The following is a 16,580-nucleotide window of genomic DNA, read 5'->3' as shown; positions in this document are numbered from 1 at the left end:
AGTCAGAGAGAGTGAGGGGTGTGAAGATGAGAAAATGCAATTTATTATGAAAATTATTTTGCACTGTTTTTCTAGATGACACCTGTTGAAAACCTTGAGGTAGGGATATTTTTTAAAGTTAAATGGAAGAAATTTTCAAAAGAATTTTCGTGAAATTTAGGACAAATCAAACTAGGTTCTTCTTCCATAAAACTGATCGCAAACTATAATGAGTTTGAATTTTTATATAGCATTTGATTTGCAACCTTGTTCATAAACTGGCATTTAAAAAGTTCTTTCCTTCTGCCTTTTTAGAAGTTTTATTGATTGGGGTACAGTTAATTCATTTTCTGAATTGTACTGAAATTCAATTATTATTTAATTTCCAGTTGTCACCCTCTACGCAACTTTGGGAGGTCAAGCAATAGCGCATGGTTTAAACGAAACTGAAGTCACTCATATCATCACAAGCAAGAAACTCCTGCAAACAAAGCTGAAGGTAGGTCACAGAATTTTGTTACTGTTGCTTTTTTTTTGTTTATTTTTCCAGTGTTTTTGTAAGAGATTAAATATTCCTGTTAAATATTTACAAATTGCTTAATAGGTTAAGAAAAGTTTTATATGATCACTTAATATATTGGGTGATAGTGAATCTTATAATTAAATTTGGTTACTTCAGTATTATGCCTCCAGTATAAAAGAACGCCAACATATCTGAAATACGAAACTCAAATGTTCTTTTCTTAGTTTATTTGAAATGTAATCCAATAAAGTGCTGCACTTCTACATGACAATTGTTGTGAACGTGATCTCCAATATTAAAATTGAAAAAAGTACATTACATAAATGCAGATAATACTGAAAATGCTCAGGTCAGGTAGCATCTGTAGAGGGAGAAACAAGTTAACAGGTGAGATTTTTAACTCATTCAAAACCCATTCATTCTTTTAACAAAGTTAAAATTGAGCTTCCAGTTTTGGAAAAAGTTTAAGAGACATAACAGGTTTTATTGATGTTCTGAATATTTCCAGTATTCCTCATTTCCGTTGCAAATTTCTAACATCTCCAGTATTTTTCTGGCATTTTTTAAAAACTGCTTTTAGCGTGATAATCTTTACCAATAGTGTATGCACCTGGAATCAGTTCAATGTTGCACTCAAGTTATTCCTTATTCAGGGTAGGTAAGCTGTTAAATGTGGCTATTGCTCACATGAACCTATGAAAACTGAAGAATGAGGAAGGCAATTCATAGAAGAATCATAAAATCCCTACAGTACAGAAAGAGGCCATTCGGCCCATCGAGTCTGCACCAAACACAATCCCACCCAGGCCCAACCCCCATATCCCTACATATTTTACCCACTAACCCACGCATCACAGGACACTAAGGGACAATTTTATTAGCATGGCCAATCAACCTAACCCGCACATCTTTGGACTGGGGTTCATTGGGGTTCTAATATTTTAACTCATATAGTCTGACATACAGCTGTTTTGAAATGTCCTGAAAGGTTTATCTCTGTTACTGCACAAGGCAGATTATTTCCAGCAGTTATTGAGAATATCTATTTGATATCTATATTAAATAATGATTTTGTTAGTTATACTTTTGGCTTCTGGTTTACCCTGACTTGTTAGGAATAATACTTAATATTATCTTTCTTAAAAACCCCATTGAATATTTTATAATCATCAACAAAATTGCTGTTCACCATCTTTTCCCAAGTTTGCAGAGGTTGAGTTTTTAACCTTCAGAGATCAACCCTGTTATGCACAACAGTTCCTCCCATACATACTGTCAATCCTGGAGCAGACTTACAATTTTGTTACAATTTGGTTAGGACCTGTTATAAAATTTGCAATCCCAAATACTTTAAGGGAATTAAGCCACAGGATTTCACGGTTTCAAACAAAAAATATATTATTCGAGAGTCAACAAAGCATATTCTAATATCCAGAATTAACTTGAAGTGAACATGAAATAATAGGCAAACTGTGGTCAACGCCGCACAAACTGCACATTATTTGGCAGATGCAACCAAGACAGATTCCATAAATTTTCTTAGCAACCCATCAGGTGTCAGTCTAAGTCGCAGTAATTCTTTTAAAATTCTATCTTCCCATCGAGAAATATCAGCTTCTCGCTTTCATGGATCTGTCCTCTGATTTCACTCAGTAGCAGTTTCAGTTCAGACTGCCTCACGATTACCTGCCAACTGCATCTCTTCCCTAGATTGTGTCCCACTGGATTCACAAAGCTCACCCCAGCATCTAATTACCAGCACAGCCTCAGCTATCAAGTTGTTTTGAGCAGAACTCCACTGCTCCTGATCTTCCCTAGCCCCAACTCCCAGAAGCACCTAACAACTATTGCTCTTCGGCTTCCCTGAGCTCCAACTCTCAACAACAAGATATCATCTGCTATTTGGCTTCTTAGGACCCCAGGTTCCTCTGAGCCCCAGCTGCACAGGGAGTATGTCACCTCTCCTTCAGCTGCTTACTGGCTTGTCTGAACCCCAGCTGCATATGGAACGAATGACGATACTTTAGTTGCCACGTCTTCAGCTCCTGAATAACCTTGTCACATGGGCTCTCTTTTTTCACACCATGACCCCAGTCCTGTTGTTTCAAGACATATCTCATTTAAGTACACTGTTCAATTCCTACAGTTGTACACATCAGAAACCGAGCCTTCACGGCCTATCTCCCTGCCATCACGTGTACTTGTATTGGAATTCCCAAACATGCTGGGATTCTAGACTGTGTCCCAAAAACCAACACAGAAAAACACAGCAATATAGATTTCATCTCACTGCCTTTTGTGGCAGGACAACTAAAATTATATATTCTGATTATGGCTAGATTAGTGCATTGTACAGTCTCAGCATAACCTCAGTCAATTCTTGTTCCCTTCTGTCTATAGATGTTATGTGAAGATTTTTAATCTCATCATTTTATCCAAGTGTGACAACAATAATTATCAGGATATTTTGCAAGTTGCAATGCCACTTTTTCACCAGATGTTTTAAGTGATGGATCGGTATTCATTCTGGATTTTAATTTTTTTCCATTTTTGTTTCACAGGAAATCCTCCTTAATGTTCCAAAACTACAGCATATCATAATTGTAGATGATAAGCCAACAGCATGGTCTGAATATCCACGTGGAATCATGGTTCACAACATGGCAGCAGTAGAAGCATTGGGTGCAAAACCAGAAAACTGTGTGTAGTTTGTTTTTTCACTTTTGCATGTTGACTTTGTGTTTATATGCCTTTCTGTACAAGGTAACTAAATGCCAAATAACACTGACGCAAAGGTTATATTTATATTCAATTAGCACAACAGAAAATGCTGGAAATACTTGGTAGATCTGTCAGCTTTTGAAAGAGAGAAGTTTGACATTTCTGCTTGATCCTCTTCATACTCCAAGGTTCTGAAAGAATTCTCAACTGAAATACTAAAGTGTTATTTTCAGATACAGGCCTGCAGTGTATTTACAATGTTTCTTAATTGTAATTGTTGGATTTCTGAAATTTTCTCTTTATTAACACACATTGCTGATTAATTAATAGAATTAAATATTGGACTTTGCATAACTTGTTTAGTGAGGAATATTGAGGTTCCCATTGTAAGGAAGACGATGAGGAATAGCTTTTTCCTTGGCATTTCCAACAAGGATTGTTTTAGATGCATTTGCAGAGCATCTTCAGCAATGTGTATTAGTGGAATAGAGTTTTGATTGAGACTGTTTTAGCTAATGCTAGTTCAAATTGAATTTTGTTGCTGGCATAATGGATAGCACTGCTGCCTCACAGCACCAGGGACCCGAATTTGATTCTGGCCTTGGGTGACTGTCCGTGTGAAGTTTGCACATTTTCCCCATGTCTGTGTGGGTTCACTCCAGCTGCTCTTGTTAACTCCCTCAGTCTGAAGATGTGCAGGTTAGGTTGATTAGCCATCTAAATTGCCACAGTGTCCAGAGGATTAGCAGGGTAAATATGTGGGGTTACGGGCATTGGGCCTGGGTGGGATAATTGTTGGTGCAGGCTCAATGAGCTGAATGGCCTCCTTGACTGTAGGAATGCTACGATTAAGATTTTGCAGAAACAAAAGTGGATTGACACTGTACAATGGCTTCAGAATCAGTTATCTTCATGCTATCAGAAATCAGGCTCCAGATTTTCATGCCTCTGGGGTGGAACAGAGGTGGAAGAGTTTTAAAAATGGCAGGTCAGACCTGACTCCAGGACTCCCACTTCTTATTCGTGTTCCCGACAGATTTTGCCAACTTAGGGTAAGGGTGCAGGTAACAAACCCACATGAACATTCACATCTCTGCTGGTTCCATTATGGGGATAAGCATTTCAAATCTCTTGCGATTTCAGTGGAGTCGTTCCTGTTTTATTTGGAAGATGTGCTTCACAGAACCTTTAGAGGAGTCATGAAACACAGTAGGAGGCCATAATATTGAGTCAGCAACCAAAAAAAGCATTCAACATTCCCTTTGTAAAACATTGCCCCTCTTGCCTTCTCATAAAATTGTCAAATAGTTACAGGCAGTGGAAGTCCCTTTGAGGATATCTTTAATCCATTAATTGGGTGGGATTTTATGGCCTTGCTCGACCTGAGATTAGAATCTTGTACGTGGTCAATGGACCTTCCCCTCGCCCGCTCTGATTCCCGTGGCAGGTGGGCTGTTGAATTCTAATGATCATCTCTTAACCTTGAGTAAATACACGTTGAAAAACCTCTTCAAAGAAAGATTAGGTTGTCACAAGGTTATAAAATTAATAATCACAAAAAGCTAACACCTACCATTCAAGCTGTAGTAACAGACCCCTGCTGAGCTGAGTCTATTTTGGAGCTCAGCCAAGCATTCATAATGCAGTCACCTGGCAACTGTAAGAACAGAAGCAGTTTGAATGGATGGTCAGACATCTGTTTTTTCCGGGTGGCCTCATTACGAACACTTATTTTCTCAAGTATTTCAAGGATTTCCTAGTGTTATAAGGCTTATTGGTTGGTATTTGGTGCATACGATGCAATCAGGGGACACAGATATGAGGATGCAGTGGTTGATAGTGGTAAAGCAGATAGATGAAATACCTGCTTTATCTACCTCTTGATAAAGGTAGATAAACCTTTTATCAAGGGGTTGAGGACTATAAGACCAAACGGAAATAAAAACAATGGGCTAATGTCCCATTAAATGGAGGCAGGCCCTTTAGCCTACTGGTCTTGCCACCTGCCCATCTTTGTTCCATCTCCAGCCCATGCCTAATTTTACTGACATGAAATAGGGAGGATGTCATGTGGTTGGAAAAATTCACAACTCCTCATACCTGTATCCTTGATGAAAATCCAGCCCAGGAAGTTTGAAAATGCTAGAAAATCTCTACCTATGGAAAGAAAATGGAGTCAGTGTTTTGAATCAGGATGACCTTTTGTAAAAATTTGTATTGAGGTTTACCTCAGTTGAATTTGAACTCCAAAAATGATAAACGCTTTTGTGTAACCCATTCACCATACGTTGCTTTATATTACCAGTCAGCTGCTCATTCAATCATGGAAAGTACTGGCTGCTAACTCAGCTTGTGTGAGAATATTTCTGTCAGTGAGAAGCTGTAGTAAGAATTATTGGTTCTGCTAGTTTGACTACATGCCAGAGAACAGTTTGTCTGGCTTTGTTCTTTAGCTCTACAACAAAACTGAAATGTCTTTCTTAATCACAGCACAGCATAAGAAAACTGAATTTTGCATTTTTTTTTACTTTAAATGAATATTAATGTGCATTTCAGAATAAAAGAATTGTTTAAATTAACTTTTTATTTTGCCTCCCTGCTCTATAAATCAATTTTTCCACGCCTTGTTTTTCTTTCCTGGTATTTTCATTGCTGAGAGCCTCAAGGGCATGTGAATGAAAGACAACTGCATTTAGTGGAGACCTAGCACATCTGGAATTAATTACAACCAGTAGTGAGATTGTATGGCTTTGTGCCCCTTAATTTCCAGAACACTATATCCCTATAAAATAATGTCAAAGGAGTAGCCTGTACATTTTGTGTGACAGTTTAGATTGGTGATGTATAACATAAAGTAACTGTGGTTTTGAATGTGGTGATGAATCCTGTGCCTTGTCTGGAGGTAGCTTGTATGCAGCTGTTCTTAGATCTTATTGCTCTGGCTCTTAAATTGGTTAATATTTTGCTTCATTTTGTTCCAAGCCATTTTTTTAAAGCAGATATCAAATGTGTTATCGTTTTTAAACAAGAGAGAAAGAAAAACCTTGCTAATCATGAAATTCCTAAAGTGTATCCATCAGATGCGCAGTGAGGCAGAACAGCCTAGTTGTTTGTGGCCACAGGTCGACAGGTTTAAACTCACTCAGGACATAGAAACAATTGATATTCTTTCAAGCTTTGCTATGACTCATTGAGACACAAGGCAGAACTTAACTATGCATCCAACTCTACAGTAATAGTCCAGGATGTGTGTACGCTGACAGCTGTGCAACGTGACTAAGTATTCTGTTTCCTCACCTGATTTTGGTCAAATTCAATAGACAAAACTAATTGGTTGTGTTTGAAGTATTAAAGGCCTAATTAATGACTCGGCCTTTTACATTTATAGAATGTGATTTGGTTTCATTTTATGTTTATTGTACAATTAGAATGTTTTTTGGACAGTGTTGTAGCAATTTAGCTTCAGCTACAAGTTTTGGTCCATTGCAAATACATGTATTAGGTGTTTTCTTAATGCCATCTTTAAAATGGTGAATATTTTTGCTTTCAAAATTGAAAGTGTGTGAAAATAATGTCTTAAGTATTTCTAAAAGTCTGTCACTACCCTGTCTGTTGTCTCAAGTAAGCTTGAGAGCAGAAATAATTGCTAAATAAGCTAGGTTTGGTCTTATGAAATGATTAGTAAATGCAACAACATACTTCTGAGGTAACAGCTTGCAATTATAATGTGACAAATTACTTTCAGTATATGGTGCCTCTTGATTTTATAAATTAAAGGATTGGTTATTTATTCCATCGTAGTGAATAGAGTTCGGACCAAACCTACATCTTTAGATATCGCAGTAATTATGTACACAAGTGGATCTACTGGTCTGCCAAAGGGAGTGATGATTTCACACAGCAACCTCATAGCTGGAATAGCAGGGATGTGTTCCAGGGTCCCTGACTTAGGGTATGTATAACTATTGATTCAACAAGGAAGTTTTATTTTCTTACATTGAAAAAATACTGTCACCTTTATACAAATAATTATTGTGCATTTTTAATTTTTCTATGTACGGTATGATTCATATAGTGATATGAGTTAGGATTTTGTAATTGAATTTAGTAGAGAAATTTAGTAGACAGATTTACACAGGTGAAACTTAAGATACTGGAAAGTAAAAAAAATTTGAGAAGAACAGGGTAGCATGGTGGCATAATGGTTGGCACTATTGCTTCACAGCTCAAAGGACCTGGGTCCAATTCTGTTGTTGGGTGATTGCGGAGTTTGCATGTTCTCCCGTGTTTGCATGAGTTTCCTCCAAGTGCTCTGGTTTCCTTCCACAGTCCAAAGATGTGCAGATTAGGGGGAATTAGCAGGCTAAACATGTGGGGTTAGGGGAAAGGGTCTGGGTGGGATTCTCTGTCAGAGTGTTGGTGCAGATTTTATGGGCTGATTGGCCTCCTCCTGCATTGTAGGGATTCTATGATTTTATTAAAACTGTCGATACAAAGTAATCCAGGCATTTCACATGTAGCCTAATACTTCCACGTTTAGTTATTCAATAAATGACTTTCAGATCCAGTCTGAATGCTTGTGCTTAACGAATAGATTAGATTCAATGCAATTTCTTAATTCAGTCATACTGTATGCGGTGCCAAATTCAAGTGCTACAAATGTAAATCCCCCAGGGGATTTGTGTGTGTGTGTGTGTGTGTGTGTGTGTGTGTGTGTGTGTGTGTGTGTGTGTAGAATATATATACAGAGGCAGGTCAGACCCTCACCCCTGAGTTGCATTGCTTCGGTCACAATCAAATACTAAAGGAACAGGCCCATCCTTCATGGATAAGCTAAAACTAATACTCCATTATCACTGAACTATCTTGCGATTTAAAAAGCTGGTTTGTTTATTGCAAGAAATAATCATTATTGAAAGAAAATAGTTAGCATTTATGTATGCTCCTATAAGAACGTAAGAACCAGGAGCAGCAATAGACCATCTGGCTTGTCGAGCCTGCTCTACCATTCAATAAGATCATGGCTGATTGTTTCGTGGACTCAGCTCCACTTACATGCTCATTTCACAACTTCGGGACATTTAAAGTACTTTGCAATAAGTACTTTTGAAATGTAACCATCGTTGTAATGAAGGTAAATGTGGCAGCGAAATTGTGCAGCACAAGGTCCCACAAAAAGCTATGGGACAAATGAGCGGATAATCTGTTTTTGTTGGGTTAAATATTGGACAAGGCACTGGGAATAATCTGCTCTTCTAACACTCATGCCATGGAATTTATTTTCCACCTACCTGAAAATGTAGACCAGGCCTGAGTTTAACATTTTACCTGAAAGTCCGTACGTTGAATCTTACAACATTCATTGTGTTGCATTGAAGTATTGGTTTAGATTGTGTGCTCAAGTAGGCCTTCTGACTGAGCAGCAAGAGTGTTACAATTCAGCCAAGATATGAATTGTCAAATGCGCTTGTACATGTATTTGTTCTAAGATCCATATTTGGTGTAATTGTTGAAAACCTACATATCTAGTTTTTATATTTCCTTTTAAAGACCAAAGGACACCTACATTGGTTACCTACCCCTGGCACATGTCCTGGAGCTGAGTGCGGAAACACTTTGTATGGCTTGCGGCTGTTGTATTGGCTACTCCTCCCCTCAGACTTTAGCAGACCAGGTATGGGTTAATCAATGCATTCATTATTGAAATCACCTTTATTATAGTCATAGTGATAAAACATTGAACAGATCTTATCTGCATTTCAAACCATGCTGTTTTCTCTTTAAATGTCACTTTTTTATTTCATTAACAACCTGTGAATTACACGACTTAATATAGACTTGCAGCAATTTTTAGCTATACTTTCAAAACTTGCATGTTCTATTTGAGAACAACTGTAATATTTTGCTCTAATTTGTATGACTGAAGAATGTAAACACATCCTTAAACATGCATTTTATGAGGGTGAAAATATCTGAATCGAGCAATAAAAGGCATAATTTATTTTTTGAAGGAGGATCTTTACATTTGGTTTATATTGTATAAGTAACCATTGTTTGTTTTGTAGTCTGCAAAAATCAAGAAAGGAAGCAAAGGTGACACAACAGTACTTAAACCAACACTACTGGCAGCCGTACCAGTAAGTTTTTGATAAAATTTGGGCATATTTTAGCTGTCAAAGTGTTTGTTGCAAAATATATTACCTCAACAAATGTTTCCATTATGAACACTACATGAATATACGGTGCTTAATTATAAAAGTCTATTAATGATGTGCTATCAGCTCTAGTCAGGCGATCTATTATTTATTACTTGTGAACTCAGGCTCTTTTCATAAAAGAGATCTGCACATAGATGGTAGTGTTCCCAATTTGAGTGTCCTATATGCTCAAATTTTTGAACAAAATTAACACTGCAGCAGAAATATGCTGTTAACCCAAGAAGTGTACATGTCTTCCAGAGTGTCTTGCATCTTTTCATTCTGGTCTCAAGTTGGGCTTATCCTCTGCATTTACATTGCAATATTAATGTATTTCACTGAGAGGATTGGGCGTAAAAGAGGAATTGGGAGAAGTGTTAGTGAAGGTGGTCAGAGAGGTTTTCAGGAAGTTTTTGAAATGTGGCAAGATGAAGATGTTTATAGACAGAGAATACCAATGTGAAGACCCTGACAGCAAGAGGAGGAAGTAGCCCAAACTCTGGAAAATGAAGATGTGTGCTGGGGATGATACTTGAGCAACAGTGGCTACTGAGTATATCCTGTACCTCCAACAGGAACTTTTCCATTCTTGAAAAAGCAATCCAGCATTACAGTATTAGATTTAAGTTTTTTTTCATGTTATTGAACAAAAAATGCATAAGTGAATGTAATTTTTTAACAATTTCATTTAGGTATAGCATAATCATTTCCCTGAACAAAAATAATAAAAAATTGCAGTTCATATTAAGCTAATTTGTAGATCACTTTTTTTGGTTATGGATTTGTCTCTTATAGTTATCCTTAATTCTGGGAGCAATTGCGGCTAAACCAACTTTCAGAAGATTATAAACCATTTGACTCCCCTCAGTTACCTGAACACTTAGTTTACTAACTACCCAAAAAACAGTTTCTGAAGAAGTTAGTTAAGTCAACCAGATTCAAAAGCATGGCAATCATTCTCTTAATTGAGAAATTTTCACAGTATGTTCTGAGGTTAAATGTGATTCATTACTGGTTTCGGTCAGAAAATCAGGCGTGGTGACAGTGATGAGCACTGTTGCCTCACAGCACCAGGGACCCAGGTTCATTTCTGGCTTTGGGTCACTATCTGTGGAGTCTGCATGTTCTCCTCATGTCTGTGTGGGTTTCCTCTGGGTCCAAAGATGTGTGGATTAGGTTGATTGGTCACAGTAAATTGATCCTTGCTGTCAGGTGAACAAGCAGTATAAATGTGCAGGGTTACAGGGATACAACCTGGCTGGGATTGTTGTTGGTGGATGACTCGGGATATTGAGGCCCTGGTCAAGAAGAGAAAGGCACATGTCATGCATAAACAGCTGGGATCAAATGAATCCGTCGAGTATGGGGGATGTAGGATTAGAGTTATGAGAGAAATCAAGAGCGTGAAAAGGGCAGATAAGTCAAAGAAGAATCCAAAGAGCTTCTACAAATACATAAAGGACAAAAGAGTAGCAAGGGAGAGAGTAGGGCCTCTTAAGGATCAACAAAGTCATCTATGTGCGGATCCACAAGAGATGGGTTAGATCTTAAATGAATATTTCTCATCAGTATTTACTGTTGAGAAAAGCATGGATGTTAGGGAACTTGGGGAAATAGTGATGTCTTGAGGATTGTGCATATTACAGAGGAAGTGTTGCTGGAAGTCTTAAAGCACATCAAGGTAGATAAATCCTCAGGACCTGATGAAGTGTATCCCAGAACATTGTGGGAGGATAGTGAGGAAATTGCGGGTCTTCTAGCCGAGATATTTGAATCATTGATAGTCACGGGTGAGGTGCCTGAATGTTGGAGAGTGACAAATGTGCTTTTGTTTAAAAAGGGCTGCAGGGAAAAGCCTGGTAACTACAGGCCAGTGAGTGTCACAACTGTAGTGGAGAAATTGTTGGAAGGTATTTTGAGAGACAGGATCTACAGACGTTTAGAGATGCAAGTGCTGATTAGGGACAGTCAGCATGGCTTTGAGTGGAAAATCATGTCTCACAAATTGGATTGAGTTTTTTGAAGGGGTCACCAGAAGGTAGATGAGGACAGAGCAGTTGATGTTGTCTACATGAACTTTAGCAAGGTTTTTGACAAGGTACCGCATGGTAGGTTGTTGCAAAAGGTTAAATCTCATGGATCCAGGGTGAGGTATCTAAATGGATACAAAATTGGCTTCTTGACAGAAGCCAGAGGGGGTGGCTGTAGAGAGTTGTTTTTCAAACTGGAGGCTTGTGACCAGCGGTGTGCCTCAGCGATCAGTGCTGGGTCCACTGTTACTTGTCATTTATATTAATGATTTGGATGAGAATATAGGAGGCATGGTTAGTAAGTTTGCAGATGATGCTAAGATTGGTGGCATAGTGGACAGTGAAAAAAGTTATCTCCAATTGCAACAGGATCTTGATCAATTGGGCCAGTGGGCTGCGAATGGCAGATGGAGTTTAATTTAGAGAAATGCGAGGTAATGCATTTTGGTAAATTGAACCAGGGCAGGACTTCCTCAGTTAATGGTAGGGCGTTGGGGAGAGTTGTAGAACAAAGATCTAGGGGTACATGTTCATAGCTCCTTGAAAGTGGAGTCACAGGTGGACAGAGTGGTGAAGAAGGCATTCAGCATGCTTGGTTTCATTGATCAAAACATTGAATATAGGAGTTGAAGTTGTACAAGATATTGGTAAAGCCACACTTGGAATACTGTGTGCAGTTCTGGTCACCCTATTCTAGAAAGGATATTATTAAACCAAAAAGAGTGCAGAAAAGATTTACTAGGATGCTACCAGGACTTGATGGATTGAGTTATAAGGAGGAGCTGGATAGACTGGGACGTTTCTCTGTAGCATAGTAGGCTGAGGGGTGATCTTATAGAGGTCTATAAAATAATGAGGGGCATGGATCAGCTAGATGGTCAGTATCTTCTCCCAAAGGTAGGGGAGTCTAAAACTAGAGAGTATAGGTTTAAGGGGAGAGATACAGAAGTGTCCAAAGGAGCAATTTTTTCACACAGGGTGGTGAGTATCTGGAATAAGCTGTCAGATGGTAGTAGAGGCAGATACAATTTTATCTTTTAAAAAGTATTTAGATAGTTATATGGGTACGATGGGTATAAAGGAATATGGGCCAAATGTGGGCAATTGGGACTAGCTGAGGGTTTTTCAAAACAAAAGGGCAGCATGGACAAGTTAGGCCGAAGGGCCTGTTTCCATGCTGTAAACTTCTATGACTCTATAACAGGCCAGAGATGGATTATCCCATCAGTGTCGAGCAGTTGCAAAAGATTGGAGGGTGAACTTTGTTGCAACAGACAATATATTTTAAAAAAATCTTCAGAGCTGCTTGAAATATCACTTAAGTTTTTTCCCTTTGTTGCTCTGGGACTTGTGTATTGTCACATTCTCAGAATAATTGTGCAGGTTCTAAGGCTTCCTTTCAACTGATAATCCAAGATACCAGGGTTAGACAGGCAGACTAGTGTCCACTGTTTCAACAAGGCTGATAGCACTTTTTTACTCTTTGTAAAAAGGACACTGGGGATACAGTAGAGCAGGCTTGTCCAGCAGTTTCTCTTAGAGGGCCATGTTTCCATTTTCTTTCTTACTCAAGCTTCTATTGATGTATGAAAGGGAAGAGAGTTACTGGGATAAATGTTGGTCCCTTGGAAGATGAAACCAGAGAATTAATAGTGGGGAACACTGAAATGGCAGAGATGCTAAATCAATACTTTGCCTCAGTTTTCATGGTGGAGGACACTAGTACCATTCTACAGGACTAGGCAAGTCAGAGGTAATAGAAGGGGTAGAACTTAGAACACTCAGCATCAATAGAGAAAAGGTACAAACTATTGGGATTGAGGGCAAATAAGTCTCCCAGGCCTGATGGCCTACATCATAGGATATTAAAGGAAGTGGCGACAGAGATATTGGATCCATTAGTTACAATATTCCAAAATTTCCAGGCCACAGGAAAGGTTGCAATGGATTGGAAAAATGCTAATGTAATGCCCTTATTCAAAAAGGGAGGCTAAATGTGAGAAATTACAGCTAAGTTAGTTTAACACCTGTTGTTGGGAAAGTGTTAAAACCAATCATCAAGGAAGCAATATCAGGATGTTTGGAAAGTTAAAACGCTATCCATCAGAGCCAGCATGGTTTTATGAAAGGCAAATCATGTTTGACTAATTTGCTGGAGTTCTTCGAGGATGTAACAAGCAAAGTGGATAATGGGGATCCTGTAGATGTGGTATATCTGAACTTCCAGAAGGTGCTGCACAAAAGGGTAATTCACAAGGTTAGTTCCCATGGGATTAGGAGTAACTTATTAGCTTGGATAGGTGACTGGCTGATAAAACAGAAGACGGTCAGGATAAATGTTTCCTGGATGGCAAGAAGTAACTAGTGGGGTGCCACAGGGTTCGGTCCTTGGGCCCCAGCTATATACAATCTATATTAATGACTTGAATACAGGGATACAAGTGTCTCTAGCCAAATTTGCAGATGACAGAATATGAGGCAGTACAGTAAGTTGCTGAGGAAATAAGAACCTTGCAAATAGATATAGATAGGTTAGCAGAATGGGCCAAAGTGTGGTAGATTGTGAGTAAGTGTGAAGTCATGCATTTTAGTCAGGAAAAATGTGAAGGTGACTTATTATCGAAATGGGGAGAGACCTCTGGGTGCTGTGGTGCAGACGATCTGGATATCCTCATTCATGAGTCACGGAAAACTAGCACGCCGACACAGCAGATAATAAAGCGAATGGAATGTTAGCATTTATAGCTAAAGGAATAGAATATAACGGTAAGGAAGTTTTGTTGCAACAATACAAGGTATTGATGAGGCCGCACCTGGAGTATTGTGCACCGTTTTGGTCCCCTTGAGGAAAGATGTAGTGGCATTGCAGGCAATTCAGAGGAGGTTCACTGGATTGATTCCACAGTTGAGAGGTTTGTCGTATGAAGAGAGATTGAACAGTTTAGGCCTATACTCTCGAATTTAGAAGAATGAGGGGCGATCAAATTGAGGTATACAAAATGATGAAAGGTGTGGATACAGTAGATGTGGAGCAGTGCTTCCACTGTTGGGGCATTCTAGGATGAGAGGTCATAGTCTTAGGATAAGGGGTAGAAAATTTAAAACAGAATTGAGGAGAAACTACTTCTCCCAAAGAGTTGTGAATCTGTAATTCACTGGGACAGTGAGTAAATTTGAGGAGTTAGACAGATTTTTAATTGGTAATGGGTTGAAGGCAGGAAAATGGGGATGAGGAGCATATCAGCAATGTTCGAATGGTGGAGTGGACTCAGTGGGCCAAATGGCCTAATTCTGCTCCTGTATCTTATGAAATTATGAATTAGAGGGCTGCTGAGCACATTTCAGAAGTAAAAGGTTTGGCACAATATTAAACTAAATTTCTAAAAAAAAAAAGTTGAGGTATTAAACAATTATTGAGCAAAAAGTCATAGCAAAAATAAAACAAAGAGTTACTAATGAAAGTGATCAGAATGTGAAAGGTCAGAATTTGTTTGCCAAGTTCTCTCACTCATCACACTCATCCTCACCCAGTTGATGGTGAGAGTGAGTAAAAAGCATGAGATGGGGGGTAAGGCAAACATGCGTGCACATGCACACGCGCGCACACACACACACACACACACACACACACACTGCCTCCCTCCCTCCGTCCCTCGTGCAAAAGGAACAGCACCTTGCAGAACCTTCCGCTCTACTTAACCTGTTTGACTAGCACTTTGAAAACTGGGTCGAGGGGCCAAATAGAATGGCTTTGGAGACCACAATCCAGCTGACAGGCCGGCAGTAGTTTCTGTTCCCACGTACTTTACTGATTCTGTCCACTGAGATAAGCTGATTGAGCCTCAAGATTGATTCCTAATTCTTCCGCTCATAAATCGCCATCAAAAAAATTACACTTTTTGTCATATGTGAAAGAACAAAACCAATAACAGTTTTTTTAAAAATCTGTAAAATAGTTGTTTTTCATTTTATGTACCAACAGGAAATTATGGATCGAATTTATAAGAATATTGTAACCAAAATAGAAGACATGAGTAGTATACAACGGACTCTCTTTGTTGTTGCCTACAACTACAAAATGGAGCAGATATCCTTAGGTTGCAGCACACCTTTCTGTGATTGGTAGGATATAATCAAGTCTGCTGAATTATAGTTGCAAATGTACAATTGATACAATTATCAGACAAAAATGATCATATCTCATTAATATATTTGGGGAAGGGAAGATAGTTTTTAAATCTAAATCTTAATCTGTTATTAAAAATGGCTTATAGTCAACAAAAGCTATAGCTATTTCTTTTTATAATTTACTTTTTTCTCTTTCATAGTCCAGTCTTCCCATTACTGATTCATACACTTAAAGGAGAAATAAATACTGTTGGAAATATTTTTTCAATCATTCCATCCCACCCATCCATACTTTTTAAAACCTAAAGAGATAGAGTACCCAAAATAACATTTCCTTGACTTGCCAAATTATTTTCTGCTTCATTGGACACTGCCATTCAGTGTATTTGTTTCTGGCCTGAGTTATTCCAACATTATGGTTTTATTACAGTTAAACTTTCAAAAGAGCCAGCACTTCAAGTACCCTTGGAGGTGAATTCAAAACTACCTAGAACATCCCTAAGCTGAGTGAGCAGCATATGATAAGTGGTAGTGCTTTCTATAACGACAGAGTTTGGCAGCTCTAATGCAGGCTGGGCATAGATCGGCAGTCAACCCAGTCCAGTGTTAAATATAACATAGTATCAGACCAGCTGTGCAAGGAAGTAAAAACATAAAATGCTAATGTCCTCAAGACCTTAAGCAACTTGGAGAAATATTGGTATCAAGTAATATATATCTTAATATATTATATAGAAGTGTTTCCTTCTACTCTAGGAAAAGATTTTTAAAAATTTGTTCAAGGGATGAGGGCATCACTGGCTAGGCCACCATTTATTGCCCACCACTTGTTGACCTCGAGACATTCCGCCCATCAGAAACATCATCTGTTACCTCCCTGATCCCCATCCTCTTTAATCCAATTCCAACTGTCAAGATTTCTTGGGATATTTCACTTTGTTATCTGTACAAGTTTCTATTTTTATAATTTCTCTATTATTAATAAAGTTTGCTCAATTCAAT

At 38.4% G+C, this 16,580-nt stretch overlaps 1 protein-coding gene across 5 annotated transcripts in view; it reads left to right on the top strand.

Moving 5' to 3' along the window:
• acsl3a (acyl-CoA synthetase long chain family member 3a) overlaps nt 1-16,580 on the top strand; it is a 97,792-nt gene that overhangs the window by 63,451 nt on the left and 17,761 nt on the right. For all 5 annotated transcript variants that reach the window (XM_080185532.1, XM_080185534.1, XM_080185533.1 and 2 more), the window contains 6 exons: nt 369-478; nt 3,064-3,202; nt 7,025-7,175; nt 8,774-8,897; nt 9,289-9,360; nt 15,433-15,572. In XM_080185532.1, the coding sequence (XP_080041658.1) occupies nt 369-478; nt 3,064-3,202; nt 7,025-7,175; nt 8,774-8,897; nt 9,289-9,360; nt 15,433-15,572 (736 nt within the window). The remainder of the gene's footprint in view (nt 1-368; nt 479-3,063; nt 3,203-7,024; nt 7,176-8,773; nt 8,898-9,288; nt 9,361-15,432; nt 15,573-16,580) is intronic.

This window comes from Carcharhinus amblyrhynchos, chromosome 3 (genome assembly GCF_965287045.1).
Source record: "Carcharhinus amblyrhynchos chromosome 3, sCarAmb.v2.hapA, whole genome shotgun sequence".
NCBI lineage: Eukaryota > Metazoa > Chordata > Chondrichthyes > Carcharhiniformes > Carcharhinidae > Carcharhinus > Carcharhinus amblyrhynchos.
The sequence above is the reverse complement of the archived record's forward strand: the minus strand, read 5'-3'. Positions and strand labels throughout refer to the sequence as shown.